The sequence below is a fragment of the Orycteropus afer genome, unplaced genomic scaffold, assembly GCF_000298275.1.
Source record: "Orycteropus afer afer isolate SDZICR_OR568_19922 unplaced genomic scaffold, OryAfe1.0 scaffold00114, whole genome shotgun sequence".
In the NCBI taxonomy this organism is placed as follows: Eukaryota; Metazoa; Chordata; class Mammalia; order Tubulidentata; family Orycteropodidae; genus Orycteropus; species Orycteropus afer.
In genome coordinates, this window is record NW_006921701.1 from 3,732,549 (window position 1) to 3,757,787 (window position 25,239).

At 38.9% G+C, this 25,239-nt stretch overlaps 1 protein-coding gene across 1 annotated transcript in view; it reads right to left on the reverse strand.

Annotated features, from left to right (window-relative positions):
* The window catches only part of GSK3B (glycogen synthase kinase 3 beta), a 334,697-nt gene that overhangs the window by 210,593 nt on the left and 98,865 nt on the right, over positions 1–25,239 (reverse strand). Inside the window, exon 2 of the mRNA XM_042781401.1 lies at positions 13,672–13,865. Coding sequence (XP_042637335.1) covers positions 13,672–13,865 — 194 coding nt within the window. The remainder of the gene's footprint in view (positions 1–13,671; positions 13,866–25,239) is intronic.

Here is a 25,239-nt window from a genome sequence, read left to right on the forward strand (position 1 = left end):
CTGATTGCTCTTCTCTTTGGCTCCCTGGGTTTTACCCCTTTCTCCTGCTCTTCTGGCCTGCTACTCTGTGCTACGCCCATGCTTACCTTGCTCCCAGAGACCCGGTCCCTCTTGGGAGGGTAACAAGGGAAAGTGTTCAGTGCAGATCAGTGAGTAAGCACCAGCCCGCCCGTGCTTACCTTGCTCCCGGAGATCCGGTCCCTCTCGGGAGGGTAACAAGGGAGCCGTCTGAGCACTAGTGACTGGGTTTTACCCCTTTCACCTGCTCTTACGGCCTGCTACTCTGTGCTACGCCTGTGCTTACCTTGCTCCCAGAGACCCGGTCCCTCTCGGGAGGGTAACAAGGGAAAGTGTTCAAATTAGATAGGAAGAAGTAAATGACAGGTGATCTTGGTCCTTACTCACAGATGACATGATATTATACATTAAAATTATACATTAAAAATCTGAATACACAAGAAAGCTACCAGTGCTAACAAATAAATTCATCAAAGTTACAAGGTACAAGATCAACACAAAAAATCTGCTGCGAGTACTGCATTGTTAGTGATGGTAAACAGTGATATACAGGTGGACAGATGGGTGGACAGGCTAAAGGCTGACAATTAGGTATGTCTGCAAGGGGGAGTGTGCCTATGACCATGTACAGGGCTGGCAGACAATGTTTGTACAAGTGTATTTGTATGTTCTTTAAGAATTTCCAGGTATATCATAGAGCTGACAGGGACAAGGCTGTAGTCACTTCTTGGCCAAAGTCAGCCACCCAGAGGAAGCAAGCAGTTGTACCTGTGGGCTTGGAACCATGGTTACAGGGGACATCAAACTCAACTGGCATAACATACTACACAAAAACATTGTTCCACATCCTACTTTGGCAAGTAGCAACTGAGTCTTAAAAGCTTGCAAGTGGCCATTTAGATGCAACAATGGGTCTCTCCTCATCCAGAGCAAAGAAGAATGAAGAAAACCAAAGACACATGAAACAGTCCAACAGACTGGCACACCTTGTAATCCTTAGCCTATATGACTATGAAACCAGAAGAATCAGATGGTACCTGGGTGCCACTGTCAACCACTTGGGAGGGGGAATCTATATAGGAGATCCTGGATAGAGTGGGAGAAAATGTGGAACAAAACTCAAAATCCTTTAAAAAAAAAAAAAAAAAAAAAGAGGGACCAAGTTTGCTGGTCTGATAGAGCCTGGTGGAACTTCTGAGACTATAGCCCCTAGTTGCCCTTCATGTCTGCAATTGAACCCACTCCTGTGGCTTCCAGACAAACAAAAAACAGGTATATGAGCTGAACATTTATATCAGGTAGATATACTCCTTGGAGAGATCCATCATGGGAGAATGTTGTTGTTGTTGTTATGTGCCGTCGATTCGGACCCAACTCATAGAGACCCCTCCTTGGGTTGCCAAGGCAGTATCACTACGGAAGTAGATTGCCCCACCTTCCTTCCGAGGAGTTGCTGGTGGGTTTGAACCACCAGCCCTCTGGTTAGCAGTCCAGTGCCTTAGGCACTATGCTACCAGAGCTCCCCATGGGAGAATAGAAGGGCTATATATTCCCAGGGAGACAGCTCAGGGGGCAAGAGTACATGGGAGGGAAGGACACAGGGAAGATGTGGTTATGGGGAGTAACTAGGAGGCGATCTCTTGCATTGTGGGAGATTGCAGTCAATGTCATGAGACAAAGTGTATGTGAACTGCTGTATGGAAGATGAATTTGCTGTGTAAACTTTCACCCAAATCACAATAAAATTTAAAAAAAGAAAGAGCTGGGATGTGTCCCTCTCATCTATATTCTGCAGGAAAAAAATAGTAATAACAAAATATCATTTTACAGTACTCCCACCAAAATGAATACTGTATTCTGAATCTAATTATAAAGAAACAATTTGAAAAAAAAAAAAAAAAATCGCCATCTAGTTGATTGTGACCCACACCAACCTTATAGGACAGAGGAGAATTGCCCCCATAAGATTTCCAAGGCTGTAGATCTTTATGTAAGCACACTGCTTCATGTTTCTCCTACAGAGCAGCTGGTGGGTTTGAAACACCAACCTTCTGATTAGCTTTAACCACTGTACCACCAGAGATCCTTGAGGAAACATTAGGCAAACCCAAGTAACTGGCCTATATTGTTAAAAAATGAGAATGTCATGAAAGACAATGTCTGAGGAACAATTCCTGATACAGATTAAAGTTATATAACAACTAAATGTATGATCTAGATGTTCTTTTGCTTATAAAGGATATTATTGGGGAAACTAGAGATATTTTAATAAGGTCTGTATATCAATAATAATGTAGAAATGTTAATTTCTTGGATTTGATAACTGCTCTAAGGTTATGTAGGAGAATATCCTTTCTTTCAGAAAACAAACATTGACTAACTGAAGAATAAATGAGAATCATGCTTAAAAATTACACTCTGACATTTCAGATTAAAAAAATAGTATGCATACACAAAGAAAAAATAGGCAAGTATAGTAAATATTTGAGAAATGTGGATGAAGGGTATATGGAAATTCCATGCACTATTTGGTAACTTTAAATGTGAAATTTGTCAAAATAAGTGTAGTAATATGTTAAAATTAAGTAACAAGAATCAAATTATATATATATGTGAAAATACTTTTTTAAACTCTAAAAGCATTATTACTTTCAACACAGATGAGACAAATCTGTATCTATTAAATTAATAAATACTGTACCCATAAAATCTGTTGTTGTAGTTATGTGCCGTCGAGTTGGGCCCGACTCATAGTGACCCCTCCTTGGGTTTCCAAGGCAGTATCATTACGGAAGTAGATTGCCCAACCTTCCTTCCGAGGAGTGGCTAGTGGGTTTGAACTGCCAGCCTTCTGGTTAGCAGTCAGGTGTCTTAGGCACCACGCTACCAGAGCTCTTCCACAAAATCTAGTATGGGGTAAACTGCAAGTTTCTTCAAGTATCTGTTGTTCTTAAGTCACTGTTTCTATCCAGTATACCTCCTCCATCAAAACATGAAAAAAAGAATAAAATCATAGTAACTTTAAGCATACCATTTTGTTACCTTTACTTAACCTTCCTTCCTTATCAATAAATACATATAAAAAGATAGTTATGCAATTTCTTGCAAACCAAGGCTGTGGATTCCTTAAATTCACTTTTATTTTCCTAACTCATACCCTTTTATTTGGGGTCAGATTACTTATTTCTCTCTGCAATACCTGACGTATAAAAAGTTGTCCATTTTCCAGTAAGGATAATTTTTGATATTACTGTGATCTACCCTCTGCCACCCAATGTGAATTGTTTTTCAAATTTCTACAGCTCAATTATATAGGCATATATTTTCATTTTTTAATGAAAGCAGTTTTAACATATATCATTTACCAAAACCAAAAAGCCCCACTGCTATCAAGTCAATTCCAACTTACAGTGACCCCCACAGGTTTCCAAGGTGGTAAATCTTTAAGCACATAGACTGCTTCATCTTCCTCCCACAGAGCAGCCAAATGACTTCCCCACTACACCACCATTTATGATCTCCTTAATAAGGAATGATGATGAAAGATACTGAAGAATTAGAAGGAAAGCAGAACTGCTAAATAAAAAGAAAAGATTCCTCGAAAAGAGATGACTAAAACAAAGCTGTAGAGCAAGTCTGACCAAGAAAAATAAAACCACCAATACACAAAATTAGAAATGAAAAGGAGAATGATATCACAGAGACAACTTCACAAAAATTTTAACAAAAATATATACTATGTATAATTTCTTACCAGTAACTCTAGAAAACTAGTACGAAAGAACGATTTCCTAAGAAAATTTGTTCTCACATTTATCTCAAGAGGTAGAAACCCTAAATGGGCCAAAAGCTGTTAAGAGAATTAAAAAAGACTGTCAGTTTTATCCACAAAAATGGAACCAAATCCATTTTTCAAACTAACTTTATATTTTTATAATTTCAAACTATTCCAAAATTCAGAAAGAGGTAGAAAATGATTCCAAATCATTTTACAAAGCTAGAACACTGAAAATAAAACTTGACAAAAATGGCATACCAAAGCAATAAACATTTTACACCAAAAGTATACTAAATAATAAACATCAAGAACAAGTAAGATTTAAGCAAAGCAAAAATAACTGAATATTATAATATTTCTATAATTTGTTACATTTAGGACAAAGACAAGGAGTCTGAGTGGTGAAGCTGTTAAACCACCTGGCTGCTTTAACAAATCAAAGTCATCAGTTTGACCCACCAACCTCTCCACAGGAGAAAGATGACATGGCAGTCTACTTCTACAGACTTGGCATTACAGACACAGAAATCCTATGGGGCAGTTCTACTCTGTCCTATAGAGTTTCTGGGAATAGGAATCGACGACAGCATTGAGTTTGGCTTGAATTTTAGGACAAAGGAGGAAAAAAAAACCTAAGACTTTCTGTATGGAAATCAACACCTAAGCCTAATAAAAACTATTAATCTAGGGTTAGAGAAAAATAACTCTGGTTTACCAACTAGCACTTCAAGCTGGAGGTTTTGGTAAACTAGAAAATATTACAGTGGACTGGTGGCGCAGTGCCTAAGACATCTGACTGCTAAACAGAAGCGTGGCAGTTCAAACCCACAAGCCACTCCTCGGGAGGAAGACTGGACAATCTACTTCCATAGGGATACCACCTTGGAAACCCAAGGAGAGGTCTCTATGAGTTGGAAAACGACTCAATAGCAGTGAGTTTGTCCCCCCCGCCCATAATAATGTTTAGGAAAACAACATATGTTCAAGCGCATCAGCATAGTAAATGCTCCCAGAAGATACCTCAGGAATAAGAACAAATTAGGGGAGAAGAGAGAGGAGACTCCTGTACAATGGCTAAAACAAAAACTTATTTACAATGAGGGCAACTTCTTACACACTGACATCTATAAAATGTCTTTATCTCCACTTTCCAGGCCTAAATTAAAAGATTAAAAAAACAATTATTTTTCTTTTAAAAGATTTAGGAAACACTTCAGTTTAAGCAGTACATTAAAGTTTAAAATAAGACGTGGAAGAATCAAAACAGTTATGGCTATTTAAACATTGTTCTGGGGGTCCTGGTCAATACAGTAAGACAAGAAAAAGAAAATAAGGAAAAATACAAACAGCTGTTTCTTGCAAGTGATATGACTGCTTATCTAGAAAATGCAAGGTAATCAATTACAGCAAGAGTTTCATAAACTGATATATAAAAGACTAACAAAAATTCACACTTTAACAATAAATAGAAAATATATTTTTTATTCAATTCACAAGAGAGATTAAAAATTACTTAACATCTCTGGATAGACAAGCAAGAAAAGTTTAAGACCTACAGAAAGAAAACGATAAACTTCTTATTAAAAAAAAACTTGACTAGACTCGATGGCACATAACAACAACAACAACAGATATGTTTCTGGATGAGTAAACTAGATGTGGTAAATAACAATTTTTTTTAACAAATAAAGCGCCTATGTAAATAGCACACCTACATTCACAATCCACACATAACACCCTTACAAAAATAGCATAATAGGTGTGTGTACATCATAAACTCCAAAACGAAACTCACTGCCATCGAGTTGATTCCGACTCACAGCAATGCCCATTGGGTTTCAGAGGCAGTAAATCTTTATGGAAGTAGATTGCCCAGTCTTCCTTCTGCGGAGTGGCTGGCTGGTGTACCTTCAACCTTCTCGTTAGCAATAAAATGCCTTAGGCACTATGACACCAGAGCTCCTTAACATGAAAGGGAAAAAAAGTATAACCTGATATCTGCATAAAAATACAGCATGTACACAGTTCCCTAAATTAACCTGCAAATTTTACACGATTTTAAACAAAATCCAAAGTTTGTTTTGTTTTGTAGGGTTTGAGTGTGAGGCATCACAGGATGCAATTTGATATATTGATTCTAAAGTTTATCTAAAGAGAACCAACAGCAGAGATAAACCAATCAGCTTTCAAAGAAAAAGAGTCAAAATGTACTAGCTTTCATGATTAAAGAAATGTTACATTAAGTGCCAAAATGAAGAAATCACTGGAAAACAAGGAATCTTGGAAAAAATCCAATCCCTAGGAGCTCTGGTGGTGTAGTGCTTAAGGCATTCAACTGCTAACCAGAAGCAAGGCAGTTTGAACCCAACAGCCACTCCTCGGAAGAAAGGTTGGGCAATCTACTTCCGTAGTGATACCGCCTCAGAAACCCAAGGCGGGGTCGCTATGAGGCGGATCCGACTTGACAGCAGTGAGTTTGTTTTTTGGTTTTATGTGGTAATGTAATACATGATTTTAAAAAGGTCATTTGCCCAACAGTGGAAAGAAGATGAATTTTACAAAAATGATTTCTGAGAAAAATTACCATCTAAAGAAAAAGTTAAATTAAATCACTTATTCACAGTACACACTAAAATATTATTTCAAATGGATTAAATAAATATGTGAAAATAAACATTTGGTGGAAAATAAAAAAACATAGAACAGACCCTTTCTCAGAATAACACTAAGACCACAAATCAACAACTGAATAGCAAAAGACATCATCAAACTCATAACTCACTGCCACTGCCACGGAGTCAATTCAACTCACAGCAACCCCTCCTTGGATTTCTGAGGTGATATCTCTAAGGAAGTAGATTGCCTAATCTTCCTTCCAAGGAGTGACTGGCGGGTTTGAACCACCAGCCTTCTGGTTAGCAGTCAAATGCCTTCTCCACTACTATGCCGCCAGAGCTCTCAAGCAAAATCAAAAGACAAACTCTTTTTTATTTTATCCCCCTCTCAGTTTGAATGACAGATGGTTAATACTATTCTGGAAGCAGCTTATAGGATGCCTCCAATGATCCCCACTTTCTGGTACTCATACCACTGTATAATCCTCCTGCCTTTCTGAGACCAGGTTATAAAAAGACTGTAGCTTCTTTCTTGAGTATCTTGGGCTTGCTCTCTCCTTCTCTCTTTGATCACCTGAGCTAGGAAAAGCCAGCTGCCAGGTCATGAGAAAGGGTCCACATGGCAAGGAACCAAAGCCTGCCAACAACCACGTGAGTAAGCTTGGAAGCAGATTATTTGCCTCTAGTCAAGCCTTCAGATGAGGCTGCAGGCCCAGCTCACACTGATTGCCATGTAAGAGATCTCGAACCAGGGGTTCCTAGCTACATTGCACCTGAATTCTTAATGAACAGAAGTAGTGACGATAAATGCTTGTCGTTTTACACCATCAAGTTTTCTGGAAGAGTTTGTACTATAGCAAAATACAATCGTTAACACAGAAAAAGTTCTAACAAATGAATAAAGAAAACACACACTCTAACAGGGGTAAACAAAAAAAATCATGACATAAACAGGCAATATGCAAAAGAGGAAACACACAGTCAAATGCTGTTTGTGCAAATTACAGAGACATTTTCACTTACAGAAGTAAATAATTTAAAAACATGCCTAATATCCAAAGGCTACATGGGAAATGGGTAGTCCCATACAAAAATAATTTGTATTTAAATTGATAAAACCTAATCAGAAAAAAAAAAATTAGAAGGCAACTTAAATAAAAATTTAAAATGCACTCCCACCCTTTGACATCTTAACTTCTACGTTTAGAATTCTATTCCAAAAAAGTACATATATGCACTGTTTGATGGGGGGCAGGAAGGGCTCGATAGTTTACAAAGGACAAATGATTTAATTTCGAGTATGTCCATACTACAGAATATAATACAACCATAAAAGTATGAGGTAAAACCAATCTTCCTCTTTCCTGGCAGAGAGGGAGAGAGTGTGGCTTAATATTGTGATACAGAGATTTGATGCTATGATAGGGTTTAATACCATGATACAGACAGAAGCTTATTAAATGTGAAGAGAAAGGTAAAGAAATAAAGGGGGAGAGGTAAGAAGGGGTTTGATACAGTGATGATAAAATATAGCAAAACACTCTAGAGTCTGACTACCTGGATTCAAATCCTTCCCTATCCATGTGTGACTCTGGACTAGGGCTTCAAATCATTTGTCATGGCCAACAAAGTGAAACCAGAATGGACCACAATTTGCAATATGTGGGTGCAAAAGGACAGCGTTATGTATTTAGCCAAAATGTGCTGAAATCCCTTTACCTATAATTACAATCCTGTTTGGGAACAAGGGGTTTCTTTTGTTATGCTAATCAAGCCATACAAGAATAGGGTGAGTCCTAAACCTAATCATTTCTGAACTGGACAGATGAATCCATAAGCCCAGGAATACTAAGGACTGCTGGCACCTACTAGAAGCTGGAATAGACAGAACAAATTTCCTCTTAGAACCATGCCCTGAATTCAGACTTCTACCCTTATAAACTGTGAGAAAATAAATGTTCTGCTCTTTAAAGCTACCCATTATGTTACTGTGGTATTTCTGTTATGGCAGCACTAGCGAACTAGGACAAAAAGCAAGATTCCTGTTTTGTTTGGTTTTTGAGGAGGGGGATCTTGTTGCTGAGAATCATCAGGGAAATTTCAGAGAGGAAGATTTTAACCTGGATCTTTAAATATGCAAAGAATTTAGATAGCAGGAAAACGGAGTGCTAGAAGGAAGCTGAACACAAGTGGAGAGACTGTAACTCATTGCTATCTAGTCAATTCTGACTCAACAACCTTATAGGACAGAGTAGGGTTTCCAAGGCTGTAATTTTTACAGAAGCAGACTGCCACTCACAGTGGCAGTCTTTCTTATACACAGTGGCTAGGGAGCTCTGATGGCATAGTACCTAAGGCATCTGACTACTAACCAGAAGGCTGGCAGTTCAAACCCACCAGCCACTCCTTGGAAGAAGACTGGGCAATCTACTTCCACAGTGATACTGCCTCGGAAACCCAAGGAGAGGTTGCTATGAATCGGATCTTGGTGGCAGTGAGTTTGGATTCTGGTGAGTGGGTTTGAATCACCAACCTTTTGATTAGCAGCTAAGTACTTAACCAATACGCTGCCAGGGCTTCCAGAAAGAACATAAAGACCAATATATTTCAAAAATAGTGACATAGAGGTAGATACACTCCTTGCAGAGAACAATCACGGGAGAAAGAAGGGCTGCTTATGCACAGGGAGACAGGTCAAGGGGCAGAAGTGCATGGAGGGATGGACACAGGGAAAAGGTAACTATCAGGAAGAAGTGGGAGGGTAGCTGTTGCACTGTGGGAAATTGTGGTCAATGTCATGAGACAAAGTATATGTGAACTGCTTATAGAAAGTGAATTTGCTCTGCAAATTTTCACCCAAATCACAATTTAAAAAAAAATAATAATAAGTGACATAAAGTTCCGTGGGCGGCACAGTCTGCACTCAACTGCTAACCAAAAGGCAGTTGGTCCAAACCAACCTAGCAGCACTGTGGATATCTAGGCCTGGCAATTAACTGGCTTCTGTAAAGATTAAAGCCAACCTGACTCCTCAACTAACAGATCTCTCCAAACAAACACATACAAATACACATTCAGACATGATTTTGGAGGTGTATGCTACACATGTTTATGTAGACTGGGGCTTATGACAAAAACCTAAAAACTCCAGCCTATGACAACCATTGGGATTCTGGATTAGATGCTTCCAGATGCTGCAGCATGATACACTCCATCTGAAAGGCAATTACTTGCCTACTATTAGGTATTGATTGAGACCATCTCAAGGACAGAAGGACACAAAATCACCATGAGACCTGAAATACCCATAATGTCTTGGGTGAGGTCAGAGAAACATTCTAATAAGGAAGGCAGTACCCAAAATAGTTTTATAATAAAATGGAAATAGTTCATACAAGAACAAGCAACTGGAGGAATGCAGGGAGGCACCCACTGCATCCATGAACAGGTAGCCTCCTTTCCCACAGGTCCTACCCTGGAACCTCATGAGGAGCTGCCAGAACCTACTGCCACACCAACAGTGCCTTGGGAACAACTTTCTGCAGATCAGTAGAATGCCACTTGGTTCACAGATGACAGCTCCAGGGTACACGAACAACAACTGATATGGAAAGCTGCTGCGTTAAGACCAGCATTGGAAAGACCCTGATTGGAGATGGTAAGAACAAGTCAGCTCAATGTGCTGAACCACATGCTGTCTTCCTAGCTATTGTAGAAGAATTGGGCAATGGTGAGAGCCCATATATTTGGATCTTTTACTGATTCATGGGCAGTGGCCAATGGCCTGGCTATATGGTCAGGTAAATGCAGAGGAAAATCAGAGTATTAAGGGGACACGCATGTGGGGTATGGACCTATGGAAAGCTCCCTGGGAATTCAGAGGGCACATCAGAGTAAGCCATGTCAATGTCCATTAGAAGAATCCTCTTCCTGAGTCAGAAGGCAATTGGAATCAACAAGTAGATATGTTGGTATGTTCCCCTAATGTGGCCAAATGGGTCCATGAAATGAGGGGACATGGGGCTGCTGCAGCAATGCAGAGATGGGCTGAATCTAGACACACTCCTCTTATACCTTCTGAGGCACAAAATGACAATAAGGACTGCTCTGTCTGTCAGCAAGAAAGACAGAGGTTACAAATGGCTATGAAGCAGATTCCCCAGGGAGAAAGCCCTGCACACAGCTGGCAAATAGATTATATAGGACCAATGATGTCAGTGACTCCAGGTGGTTATAAATGGGTCCTCACAGGAATAGATACTTACTCTGGACTGGGCTTTGCTTATCCTGTGACAGATGCAAATGCTTAAAACAATATCAAAGCATAGGAACAAAAGATACTGTACCAATTTGGGCCACCAAGTTATATTTCCTCAGACCAAGTGCAGTGTAGTAATTATTTAGTGTGGCTTTTCTACCCATAAGTCATCGTACTCAGTGGTGGAATGAGCAACTGAGAAGCTCCTGATTTTAAATGTTATCTACCTGGGTTATTTCTGTTGGGCGTGGCACAACACAATGTTATGGGAGGCTCACTCTTAGGTGCTTAAAATTCTTTTGTTATGATTGGTTGGTTTGGTCACTCTGCCGGGCTCAAAAGGAGGCCTCCTAGAGGCAGAACTCTCTCTGACTGCTGGTTGAGGAAGACATGCTGCTGAAAGAGACACGCACTCCTGAGACACGTGTTGCTGGGAAAGAGACACAAGAGACAAGCATTGCTGAGTGAGACATCAAGGGACCAGCACTGCTGGGAAAGAGACTGTGAGAGACTGTTGGCTGAGGGACGGTGGGCTGGGAGAGAGACTGAGCGTTTTTCCTGAACTTGAATTATAGCCTGGTGCTTCCCTAATAAATCCCATAACCTGTGAGTTCTGTGTGGCCGCTGCAGCGAATTATCGAACCCAGGAGAGAGGTGGTGGCTGCTTTGGGAGGAACGGTTGGAGAAAGGGCTGGAGGGAGGCAGCATGTCTGGCCTGGCAGGAATAGGCCTTGGGCTATTGACAGTGTGTCTGTCTTCCTCTTGTGGGATTAGAGAAGGTCAGAACATGTGGCCTCCTTGCCCTTTTTGCACCAAGGAACACACTTTAAGGTGTAGCAATGGGTTTTAAGAAATATCATATTAAGTGCACATACCATTTTGCATACCATAATCAAAGTAATGGTTTAACAGAGAACTAGAATGGGCAATTTAAACATCTGTTATTTAAAACAGAGGGAGATAAAGGTCAGAAGGGCTGTTTCACATGCCTTCATGAGGCTCATACTCAACATGAGGGGGGCAAAGAGAGGATCACCACTACACAGATTCCAACTTTTTTCTGGGGGGGTTGTGGGCAAGGAGGAGTTGGAATGCTGATGCCACTGCACTATTCTTCCCTGCATCACCTGGCACTGCTTTCTTCCTGCCAGAAGTTTTGATCCTAAGACCTGGGTGCAACTGTGGGTGCTAGAGGCAGGGGTGATCCCTAAGCAACAAACAGTAACTATACCCCTGAACCTGTATGCCGGAATTCCCAAGGGCCTTATAGGTAGATTGCACCTTCCCCCAATCTGGCAAAATTGGGGCTGACAGTGAATACTACTGTCTTGCCCAGTGGTTGAGCCATTTCTTTGGGAGTTTGTGACTTCTGTGAGACTTTACAGTGAAATATGGAACCCTGAGATGGGAGGGAGATTACTGAAGGGAAGAGGTGGAATTGATGTCAGAGATAAGAGTGGCACAGCAGTTTGGAAAAGTTGGACATTTGGGACACTTTAACCTCTACCTCACAGGGACCAGCCTTGTGCTGATGTTTCTAAAAGAAATTATTCAAGCATGCCTCAACAAAGATAATTACATAAAAGGTTTGCAAAGCTGAGCATCTGGAGATAAGGACAAACTATGGAAGCTCCTGAATGCACATCTGAACCGGGCAGGTTTTATTTTCTAGACTATGAGAATAACAGAAGATTTGTGTGTAAGAGTAATGACATGACCAAAAACAACTTTAGGAAGATTATTCTAGTGTTGGTATTCAAAAGGGATTGAAAGAGAGAAGAGGCTTACTGGTATTAAGGCAAATAATGACAAGGGCCTAACTAAAAGAGTAGTGATAAGAATAGGAAAGAAGGGATAGATTAATAAGGTAGTAAAGAAAGAAAAAAAAAAATTCAAGTTTTGATAATAAGTGACTATAAGAGATGAAGGCGCTCTGGTGGCATAGTGCCTAAGCATTTGAATGGCAGGGTGAATGATAATACCATTAGAAAGAAAAGGCAAAACCAAAGATCTAGAAACCAACAGGAAAACTGAAGCCATGCCAATTTGATGAAATAGTAGGACATTCAGTGTAATGAGACACATGACATTCACAACATGAGACTAGTGCTTGGGACAGAGGTGAAAACTGGAAACAAAACTTTAGAATTTAAAAAAAAGTAACTACAATGCTAAAAGTGAACACTAGACTGTGTGCTAATTTCAGGCAGTGATCACCTCTTACTAATGTTTATATCCTTTAATGTTTTAGCACAGTTCCTGGCACATGTGAGCTGTCATATAAAATGGAAAGATGGGAGGAATAGAGAAAGGAATAAATGGATGGAACCTTAGAGATAAGAAAACAGACTTAAGCTTAAGTATCATGCCCAGTCTGCACAGATTGTTAATGGCCAAGGGAGATTAGAACCCAGGACTCCTGATGCTCTCTGCTATGCCATAATAGAGGTGACAGCTAAACGTCCACACACAGGACCCCTTAGGGGATGATATAAGCAATGAAAATAAATGGCAAGAACTGAACTTTGTGGACTTCTGGTTTTTAGGGGCAGAAGGAAAAGAAACAAAAGAAGATAGCAAAGAAAGAACATAATTATGGAGAGAAAAAAAATTCAAAGGAAATTTTTCAAGAAAGGAAGTATAATCAACCACCAAATATATCTATGCTACAGGCAGTGCTTCTCTGATCTCCTACACCCATGAGGCAAAAGGAAGGGAGAGGTCTCTTTTTTAAAGAATAAATTAAGAACTTTTCATCTACCTTTCACAGTATTATACACATAAACACACATCTATAAGTAGTGGTTTCACAACAGTATTACAATCTTTAATAAATTTTATCTCAACTAAATAGACTGACTTTTTACAAAGTCAATATAGTAACTGAGCTAAACAAAATTTGCACAACAGATAAAATATAAAGCAAGACGAAGCAATTGAAAAAATAATCATTTACATATATTAACATAGCAACAAAATGTATGAAATTATGGAGGTCTTACCTTAAATCTCTTGTCCTGCAATACTTTCTTGATGGCAACCAGTTCCCCTGAATCACAAAGTTTGGCTTGATATACCACACCAAATGACCCATTTCCAATCACCTTAGTGTCTGTATAGCTGACTTCCTGTGGCCTGTCTGGACCCTGCCCAGGAGTTGCCACCACTGTGGTCACCTTACTGCCATCTTTGTCTCCTAAAGAAAGAGATTGAAAAAGAAAAAAAGAACTGTAAATAATTAAACCAAGAAAACTGTAAAAATATACAAAATAAACAACATTCTTTATTATAAATTCATCACATAATTGTTTCAATTATGATTATTTTTTAAACTCCTTTTAATTCAGTCATGCTATGCTACAGACCTGACAGATGGGAGTTCTGGTGGCATAGTGCCTAAGGCATCTGACTGCTAACCAGAAGGCTGGCGGTTCAAACCCACCAGCCACTCCTCCAAAGGAAGACTGGGCAATCTACTTCCATAGTGATATCACCTCTGAAACCCAGGGAGGAGTCACTATGAGTCAGAACCGACTCGATGTCAGTGAGTTTGGTTTTGGTTTTATAGACCTGACACCATGCTTAGTAGATTATATACATGACTTCCTTTAAGGAAAAAGAAACCACCCATGAAATAGGTAGTACAGTTCCCATATTAAAGCTAAAAGGAAGTACACTGAATTTTCCAAAGGTCATGCAGTGAATGGTGAATCCACTTAGGTTTGAATCCTTATCTGTCCTACCCTAAAAGCTCTAGCTTTTTCCTGAAGTCTCTTTATTTTACTGTAAATAAAGTATGTGCAACTGAAAATATCTAAACATTCCAACTCTATTCAAATCATTCTGCCTTTAGGAAGGTAAGGCTTTGAATTTTTGCTTCTCCATATTTTATTTCTTTTTTAACTAAATCGTGGAACATCTCTCAGAGAAAGATCAGATGTGGAAAAGAAGCAGAACAAAGAATCTTAATTTTGAAGTAAAGGATGTAAAATTTAAAAGAAAAATCAAACTCATTCTGAACTGAGCCCATTCACAAGTAGTTCACTGGCTCTAGGCTTTCTGCTCATTCACGGTCCTCTCCTTACTTACTTATTCTGCCCTCCCTCACCCCCAGTAACAATACCAAGACTTTTATATTCTCTTCAGTCCAAACTCAAGAGCCATCTCCCTAGTTGGGTTAAACACAGTTCACATCATCATCTTATACTTTGAATTCTTAAATTAATTCTAAATTGTACTATACCGAGCACCTGAATTTAAAAAGTTTTAAATGGTTCTTTCAAGTGATTTGAGAATACATACATTTTCCAGAGACTACAATCATTCTAAAGCAGCAATTAAGACTTCTGCTTCTCTTCCTTGACAAATTTAAAACTGTATGATTCTCACTACAGTAAGTCCTTAGGATCACTGACTGACTTGTACTTTTTTCTCTGCTTTCCTTCCATTATATCAATTTTATTTTAATAAATGCTAACTGGATTTAAACCTAATAAAGAAAAGGGTGCTAGAATAACATATTTAACTCCAGACATGAAGATTATAAAGTATTCATTTATATCACAGACAATGAAAAATGAAAAATATAACAATCTAATTTCCCAACAGTTCAAGTATATTTCCCCTACCAAATATATAAATTGCTAGATTAATGAATAACAAATGGTAGCAAATTATAAGCAACATTTGTTATTGTTGTTATATGCCATCGAGTCGGGCCGACTCATAGTGACCCCTCCTTGGGTTTCCGAGGCAGTATCACTACAGAAGTAGATTGCCCAATCTTCCTTCCAAGGAGTGGCTGGTGGGTTTGAACCACCAGCCGTCTGGTTAGCAGTCAAGTGCCTTAGGCACTACACTACCAGAGCTCCTAACCAATATTTATATCCATTTAAATTCAAAGAAGTATTAATATCGATCATAGCCAATGAGCAATGTCTGAGACTGATAAACTCTCTTGCTAGCCTTCATGATGGATACAGAAGCAATGAGTAATTCCTACATAAGACAGCTAGGTGAATTACTCATTCCCTTCTATTCAATTCTGACTCAAGAGTAGACCATAAAGGACAGAATAGAACTGCCCCACAGGGTTTCCAAGGTTATAAATCTTTAGGGAAGCAGAATGCCACTTCTTTCTCCCACAGAGTGGCTGGTGGGTTCAAATGGATGACCTCTCAGCAGTTGAGCACTTTAACCGTTGTGCCATCAGGGCCAGTCTATATTGTATCATTGGTGCCAACTATCTTGAACAAATAAGTCCTTAATTCTAAGGTAAAACATACCAAGAGATATGACTTAGTTAACACAAATCTAACATCACTTCTAAGAAATAACTCAAGTTTTGCTGTCATTAGCTGCTGTGGAGTTGATGCCAACTCCTAATGACCTTATGTATAACAAAACTAAATGTTGCTCAGTCCTGTGCCACCTTCATGATCGCTGATATGCGTAAGTCCATCGTTGTAGCTATTGTGACAATTCATCTCACTGAGAGTTTCCCTTGTTTCTACTGGCCCTGTACTTTATGAAACATGACGTCCTTTTTTTTAGTGATTTGTCATTCCTTATGATGTGTCCAAAGTAAGCGAGTCTAAGTCTCACCATCCTACCATCTAAGGAATATTCTGGTTGTATTTCTTCTAAGACTGATTTGTTTATTCTTTTGTCAGCGGTGTTAACACTACTATTTTTGTTTACAATAGTATTACAAACACAAACCCCCAGGCAAGCGAACACATATATAGCAGTTTCTAACACTTTCAAACGCCTCCTTTACATTTCACCCGCTAGTAAAATAAATCTTAAATATATTTGCTAAAAATCTATATTAAAATCTTCTCTGAGCTCTAATTATCATGCCCTACCCCCCCCTCCAAAAAAAATATCTCATATACTTGCATTTCTGCCCATGGAAATCTTAACTGCACCTTTTCAGGTTGATTGTAAACCCTACCCTAAGTTATTTACTTCGTCATTTGTAAACGAAGCCCATCTTTACCTGTGTTTAACTCAACTAAATTCATTGCCATCGAGTCAAATCCGACTCATAGTGACCCCTCTTTGGGTTTCTGAGGCAGTATCTCTATGGAAGCAGATTGCCCAACCTTCCTTCCGAGGAGTAGCTGGTAGGTTTGAACCACCAGCCTTCTGGTTAGCAGTCAAATGACCTTGGCACTATGCCACCAGAGCTCCCTCTTAAAGACAGAATCACAGCTTTCAAATTTAAATTCTAAAGAAAGAGATCCAGAAAGACTATATCCAGAAAGATTAAAATCTTTTAATCCAAAGAAAAGAAAAAGCAGAAGTGATTTCAAAAACAGTTGACTCTAGATCATTCAGGTGAAAAACGTATCATATCACCCAAAAAAAAAAGATTAAAAAACTGTGAATTAATGCCACTGAGTAAGATACCTGCAAAATCTCAGAAGTCTAATTCACAAAACACAGTATGATATTTTTTAAATTAGAGTAAAATTAACAGATTTTAAGAACAGCTGCTCTACTCTGTAATTTTAATTAGAAACAAAAACTAGGGTATAACAAAAAATTATGCTTTTCTATTAGATAGTCACATATCGAAGAAGACAATGGGAGATACAGCTCTGTACTTGTTCCAATAAAAGAATTAATACAATATAACTATTTCTAATGATTTCCCCAACTTGTCACTTTATATTACAGTTCTGAAGGAAAAAAAGAAGACAATCTTCATACATAAAAAAAAAAAAAAAAAAAAAACTCTTCTCTTTGTTTCCATTTTCCTTTTTTAAAAAAAAAAAAAAAAAAAAAAATGGTTTCAGGGATCCAGAGCCAGCTATTAAAGATATTTATTAAAATCCTGGAATTGGCATCTCTCCTCCCAACTACTAAGCCTATGAACAACAATCCCGACATCACAGTTTGTAAATTGGAAAAAGCACAAATGAGATAATTCTGTTAAATTATTAAAAGTATATTGGAAAGATAAACAGATGCTATGCCAATGAAAGAATACTCTTGAGGCCTCTAAATTTTAAACCAAGACTGGATATAGACTAGGGTATCCCTTTACTCCCCTGTACATTCAGGAAAAAAACGTAATTTTAGTGGAAATTAAAGGATTTGCTCCACTCTCTCTCTAGTAGTGAGAAAATCTGTTTAGAAGTATTAGTGGCTGTATTTCCAACTAACATGTAACTTGTACACATACTAAAAACAGTTGTCAGGCTTTCAAGCTTCAAGTATCCTGGAATTTTTATACAGAAATCTTCAAGCTCTTCAGTCTGCTCTCCACCAGAAATCTGAAAAAGCAGAGTTGTAAAGAAAGGCAGTATAATACCAGGGATGACTTGCCATGAGCATCAGGAGGGCCATGAGGCAGTCAGCAGCTAGGGTGCCAACAAAAAGCATGTCATCATTTGGCAATGCTACTCACTGACTCAGCAATAAAATTACAGCTGTATAAAATTCCAGTTTATAAAGCACTTTCCCATTCATATTTTACCTAATGTAATACTTAAACAATTCTGTAACGGTACAGGAAAGACTGAAGCATCCCATGTCAGAACTCTTTTTACTTGCTTCATGCTGCTTCTACTATGTATTACAGCTTTGCTATTATCAATGAAGACTAACTTCATATGCTATTCACCATTTAAAAAGTAGGTAACACTTCTGGCAATATAATAGGAAAAGATCAGCTCCAGAATAATAGAAAATAAGAGAAAAAATGAAAAAATCTTCTATAATTTTGAGGCCTCAACTGTTGTTGATGATGGTGGGGGTGGGAGTGGTGGTGGTGTTAGGTGCTATCAAGTCAGCTCCAATTCATAGCAACCCTATGCACAATAGAACAAAACATTCAAACAATCCTTCCTATGCTTGAGCCCATCATTGCAGCCATTATGTCAATCTATCTTGCTGAGGATGTTCTCTTTTATTTTTTTTTCGCTTACCCTCTATTTTACCAAGCACAATATGCACCTCTAAGGATCGGTCCTTTCTGACTACATGACCAAAGTACATGACACAAAGTCTCGCCATTCTCACTTCTAAGGAGCATTCCAGCTATACTTCCTCCAAGATGTACTTGTTTGTTCTTCTGGCAGTTCATGGTATTTTCAGCATTCACCAACACCATAATTCAAATGCATCAATTCTTCTTCTTTCTTCCTTATTCATTGTCCCACTTTCACATGCATAAGAGGCTACTGCAAATACAATAGCTTGGGTCAAGTGCATCTTAGTCTAAAAGAGTGACATCTTTGCTCTTTAACACATTAAAGAGGTCTTTTATAGCAGATATGCCAGCGCAAAATGATGTCTGATTTCTTGACTGCTGCTTTCATGGGTGTTGATTGCGGATCTAACTAAAATTAAATCCCTGACCACTTCAATCTCTTCCCCATCTATTGTGATGGTTCATATTGGTCCAGCTGAAAGGATTTTTGTTTTATGTTGAAGTGTAATCCATACTGAAGTCTGTGATCTTCGATCTTATCAGTAAATGCTTCCAGTCATCTTTACTTTCAGCAAGCAAAAGGTTGTATCATCTGCGTATCTCAAGTTGTTAATGAGTCGTCCTCCAATCCTGATGCTATGTTCTTCTTCATTTAGTCCAGCTTCTCGGATTATTTGCTCAACATACAGCCTGAATAAGGATGGTGACAGGATATAACCCTGGTGCACTCCTTTCCTGATTTTAAACCAAGCACATCCCCTTGTTCTGTTCCAATGACTTCCTCTTGGTCTATGTACAGGTTCCTCAGGAGCATAGTTAAGTGTTCTAGAAATCCCTTTCTTCACAATGTTATCCATAATTTGTTATGATCTACACAGCTGAACACCCTTGCACAGTCATTAAAACACAGGTAAAAATCTTTCTGGTATTCTCTGCTTTGAGACAAGATCCATCTGACATCCCTCCTTCCATGCCCTCTTCTGAATCCAGCTGGAATTTCTGGTAGTTCTCTGTTGATGTACTGCTCCAACTGTTTTTTAAATCACCATCAGCAAGATTTTACTTGCATGTGACATTAATAATACAGTTCATTAATTTCCACATTCTGGTGGATTACCCTTCTTTGGTATAGGCACAAACATGGATCTCTTCCACTCAGCCAAATTTCTTGGCATAAATAAGTGAACATCTCCAGTGCTGACTCTGTTTGTTGAAAAACCTCACTGGACATTCTGTCAATTCCTGGAGCCTTGTTTTTCACCAATTCCTTCAGTGCAGCTGGTTCTTGATATTATTACATCCTGAAGTGGTTGAACATTGACCGATTCTTTTTGGTACAGTGACTCTGTGTATTTCTTCCATTTTCTTTTGATGCTTCTTACAATGTTCAATATTTTGCACAAGAATCATTCAATATTGCAACTTGAGGCTTGAATTTCTTCTTCAATTCTTTCAGCTTGAGAAATGCTTTGCATATTCTTCCCTTTTAGTTTTCTAAGTCCAGGTCTTTGCATGTTTCATTATAACACTTTACTGTGTCTTCTCAAGCTGCCCCTTGAAATCTTCTGTCCAGCTCCTGTATTTCCATTTATTATTACTATATCTTTTTATTTCTATTTCTGTTCAGTTCTTTTATTCTATTCAATACCTAAACCAAACCAAACCCAAGGCCATCAAAAGCTGATTCCAATTCACAGTGATCCCTCCTTTGGGTCCAAGGCTGTAAACCTTTAAGGAAATAAGATTGCCTCATCTCCCTCTCATGGAACAGCTGCTGGGTCTGAACTGCAAACCTCCTGGTTAGCAGCCAAATGCATTGTCCACTATGCCACCAAAGATCCTTTTATTTAATAGGCCTCTACTATTCATTCGGGAGCTCTGGTAGCATAGTGGCTAAGGCACTTGACTGCTAACGAGAAGGCTGGCAGTTCAAGCCCACTGGCCACTCCTCGGAAGGAAGATGGGGCAATCTACTTCCGTAGTGATACTGCCTCGGACACCCAAGGAGGGGTCGCTATGAGTCAGGTCTGACTCGACGGCACATAACAACAACAACAACAACTATTCACTTATTAAAAGCCAAAAGCTATTTAAATGCTTTGGCAGTATCAGTTTTTAAATGTATCCTAAAGCAAAAACATAAGAAAAATAAAAATGTACAATTCAGTCTGTGACATTCAAAAAATTTAATGTTTGCTAGCAGACACTGAATAATTCTGGACTATAGAATAGAGTAGTATATTAAGTACTGCTTCCAAGAGACCAAAATCCCCATGAAGAGCTAGAAATCATAACAAATCTGCCTTGTTGTGTGTGTGTGTGAGTGTGTGTGCGCGCACGGGGCAGGGTTACCACTTTGGTCAATACTTAATTTCTCAAAATACATGGTACACTGAATAACATACTAATTATACAACACCAGCCACTGCAATAAAATTATCTTTAAAAAATGTCAGTGCCTCTCAGGTGCACAGCAAAGCAGTAGGAACAGGTCAGCTCCAGGGCCCCTCTGGCCAGAAGACATCTGAGACCCTCTATAACAAAAGAATCAGTTCAGGAGATATGAATTTCCTACCACAATTATAACAAAGAAGTAAATTCTCTACCCTTTACCACAGATAGATAAATCTTAAATACATAAACCAGAACAGATTATTCACAGAGCATTGAAAAGATGATACACTACAGGATAGCCACTTTCTACTGAAGGCTGTTAAATATGTGGTTGTTGTTGCTAGGTGCCTTCGAGTCAGTTCCAACTCATAGCAAATTTATGTACAAGAGAAAAGAACACTGCCCACTCCTGCACCATCTGCATAATCGTTGTTATGTTTGAGCCTATTGTTGCAGCCACTCTATCAATCTATCTCATTAAAGGTCTTCTCTTAATGAAAAGCATGATATCCTCCAGGGTTTGATCCCATCTGATGACATGACCAAAGTATAAGAGACGAAGTCTGGCCATTTTCGCTTCTCAGGAGCATTCTGGCTGTACTTCTTCCAAGACAGATTCATTCGTTCTTCTGTCAGTCCATGGTATTTTCAATAATCTTTGCCAACACAATTCAAATGCATCAATTCTTCTTTGGTCTTCCTTATTCACTGTACAGCTTTCACATGCATACAAAGCTACTGAAAATACCATGGCATAGGTCAGGCACATCTTAATCTTCAAAGTGACATCTTTGCTCTTTAACACTTTAAAGAGGTCTTTTGCAGTCGATTTGCCCAGTGCAACATGTCATTTGATTTCTTGACTGCTGCTTCTGTGGGCAAGGATTATAGACCCAAGTAAAATGAAATTCTTGACCACTTCAATTTATTCTTCATTTATCATGATGTTGCTTACTGGTCCAGTTGTAAGGATTTTTGTTTTATGTTGGGATGTAATCCACATTGAAGCCTGTTGTTGTTGTTGTGATGTTGTTACGTGCCATTGAATCAGACTTGACTCATAGTGACCCCTCCTTTGGTTTCTGAGGCAGTATCACTATGGAAGTAGATTGTCCAACCTTCCTTCTGAGAAGTGGCTGGTAAGTCTGAAGTCTTTGATTTTCATCAGTAAGTGTTTCAAATCTTCTTATTCTTCACTTTCAGTAAGCAAGGTTGTGTCATCCACACATCATAGGTTATTAATGTGTCTTTCTCCAATCTTCACATCAAGTTCTTCTTCATATTCTTCACTGAGATGCTTCAACACACTGGTACAACAATGAAAGTCCTCACTCATTTATGTCAAGAAATTTGAAGACAGTTACCTGGACAACTGACTAGAAGATACCCATATATGTGCCCATTCCAAAGAAAGGTGATCCAAGACAATAGGGAAATTATCAAATAGTATTATTAATATCACATGCAAGTAAAATTTTGGTAAAAATAAATGTAGCAGTACATCAACAACAGCCAAAAAACTACTGCAGCAGTACATCAACTGGGAACTGCCAGAAATTCAGGACAGTTTCACAAGAGGATTATCATTGTTGATGTCAGATGGATCCTGACTGAAAGCAAAGAATACCAAAGTGTTTTACTGACTATGCAAAGGCATTCAACTCTGTGGATCCTAACAAATTATGGATAACATCATGAAGAATGGGAATTCTAGAACTCTAGAACACTCATGTGGACCCTGTACATAGACCAAGAGGCAGTCAAACAGAACAACAACTGCACATTTTAAAATCAGGAAAGGTATGTATCAAGGTTCTATCAATCTTTTAAATATAGAATACTAATTTTCACAAAAGCCTTAAGTTTAGGCATATCTCAAAATGATACACACAGCCCAGCTCTCAATCTCACAAACACAGGTTTGTACCATGATCAACACATTGTGGTCACATTTTTGAAGTCTTCTGAAGTCACTCCTCACCTCCCATCAAACCTAAGATGAACAAATATAACACTGAGATATGATCCACACCCAAAATGTATATAATGTGCATCCCAAAACCAAAAGGTCACTTCAAACATGTCTGAATGTTCAGGGGGTGTCTAACAATGACATTCCAATTTATCTGAATTATAAATCCCAAAATTCAATATACTTTGCCATGTGATGTTTCTTTTCTTCAGGATGCCACTTCAGAGCTGAGAGAAAAACAGTAACTGTGACACTGTCATTGAGAAGCTTTTAGAAAATGTTAATAAGTCTTACTATGGGAGTCCCCCACCACTCATCTGTCAGTTTGTCATACTGTGGTGGCTTGTGTGTTGCTGTGAGGCTAGAGGCTATGCCACCAGTATTTCAAATACCAGTAGGGTCACTCATGGTGGACAGGTTTCAGGGAAGCTTCCAGACTAAAACCTAGAAGAAGGAAAGGGCCATTCACTTTGCAAAGAACTGGCCAGTGAAAACCTTATGAATAGCAGTGAAACACTACTTTCTGACGTATTATTGGAAAAGTTTTATGAATAACCCTGAAACATTGTCCAATACAGTGCTGGAAGATCAGCCCCTCAGGTCAGAAGACACTTTGGAATGGTCTTGGTAACAGACATGATACAGTTTTGCAAGACCAATGACTTATTCATTGCAAGTATCTTTTTTCAACAACATAAACAGCAGTTCTACACATTGACTTCATCAGATGGTGTACACAGGAATCAGACTCACTACATCTGTGGAAAGAGGCAATAGAGAAGCTCAGTATGTTCAGCCAAAACAAGGCCAGGTGTGGACTATGAAACAGATCACTGACTACTCCTATGCAAGTTCAAGTTAAAGAAGTCTACAAGAGCCAAAATATGACCTTGATTATATCTCTCCTGAATTTAGAAACCATCTGAAAAACAGATTTGACACAATGACCACCAGAGACTGAAAACCAGAGCAACTGTGGGATGACATCAAGAATATCATCCATGAAGAAAGCAAAAGGTCATTAAAAAGACAGGAAAGGTAGGTGCCCATCAACAGAAGAATGTATGATCAAACTGTAGTACATACACACAATGGAATACTGTGTAACCTAAAGAATAACACAGAATCTGCAAAATATCACATTATGTGGATGAACTTGAAGGACATCATGCTGAGTGAAATAAGTCAATTACAGGACAAATATTGTATCAGTCCATTACTGTAAAAAAGTCAAGGAAAGGTTTATATATGGAAGGAAATTTTCTTTGCTGGTTACCAGGGGTAGGAGGGGAGGGAAGGGAACACTACTACATAGGTAGAGACAAGTACTGATTTGGGTGAAAGGAAGAGCAATGTACCAAATGTGAGTGAGTAACATGGTGGCACTGAAGAAAAGGAAGACATACAGAGGTGCATGGGTGGTACACACAACAAAGATGAACCCTTTTGTACATACATTACTGCACTGTCAGTGATGGCAAACACTGATATACAGGTGGATAGTTGGGTGGACAGGCTGAACTATTAGGTATATCTACTCAGGGGGGAGTGTGCCCATGACCATGTATAGGACTGCCAGGGAATGTTTCTACAAGTATATTTGTATGTTTTATAAGAATTTCCAGGTATATAGTAAAGCTGACAAGAGACAAGGTTGTAGTCACTTCTTGGCCACAGCCAGCTACCCAGAGGGAACAAGGAGTTGGGCCTGTAGGCTTGGGACCATGGTTGCAGGGGACATCAAGCTCAACTGGCATAACATATTACACAAAAACACATCGTACGTTGGCTAGTAGCAACTGGAATTTTAAAAGTTTGTAAGTGACCATCTAGATGCAAAGAAGAATGAAGAAAACCAAAGATACATGGAAACAATTAGTCTAATGGACTGGTACACCATACGATTCTCAGCCTATATGACTATGAGACCAGAAGAACTAGATGGTGCCCAGCTACCACTCTCAACCACTTGGAGGCAGATCTATATAGGAGATCCTGGATTGAGTGGGAGAAAAATGTAGAACAAAACTCAAAATCATAGGGAAAAAAAAAAGAAGGGGATGGGGGTGGGGGTTGGTCTGATAGAGCTTGGTGGAACCTCTGAGACTATAGCCCCCTAAGCCACCCTTCAAGGTCTGGAACTAAACCCACTCCTGTGGCTTCCAGACAAAAAACAAACAAGCATATGAGCTGAACATTTACATTATGCTGATACACTCCTTGGAGAGATCAATCATGGGAGAACAGAAAGGCTGTGTATGC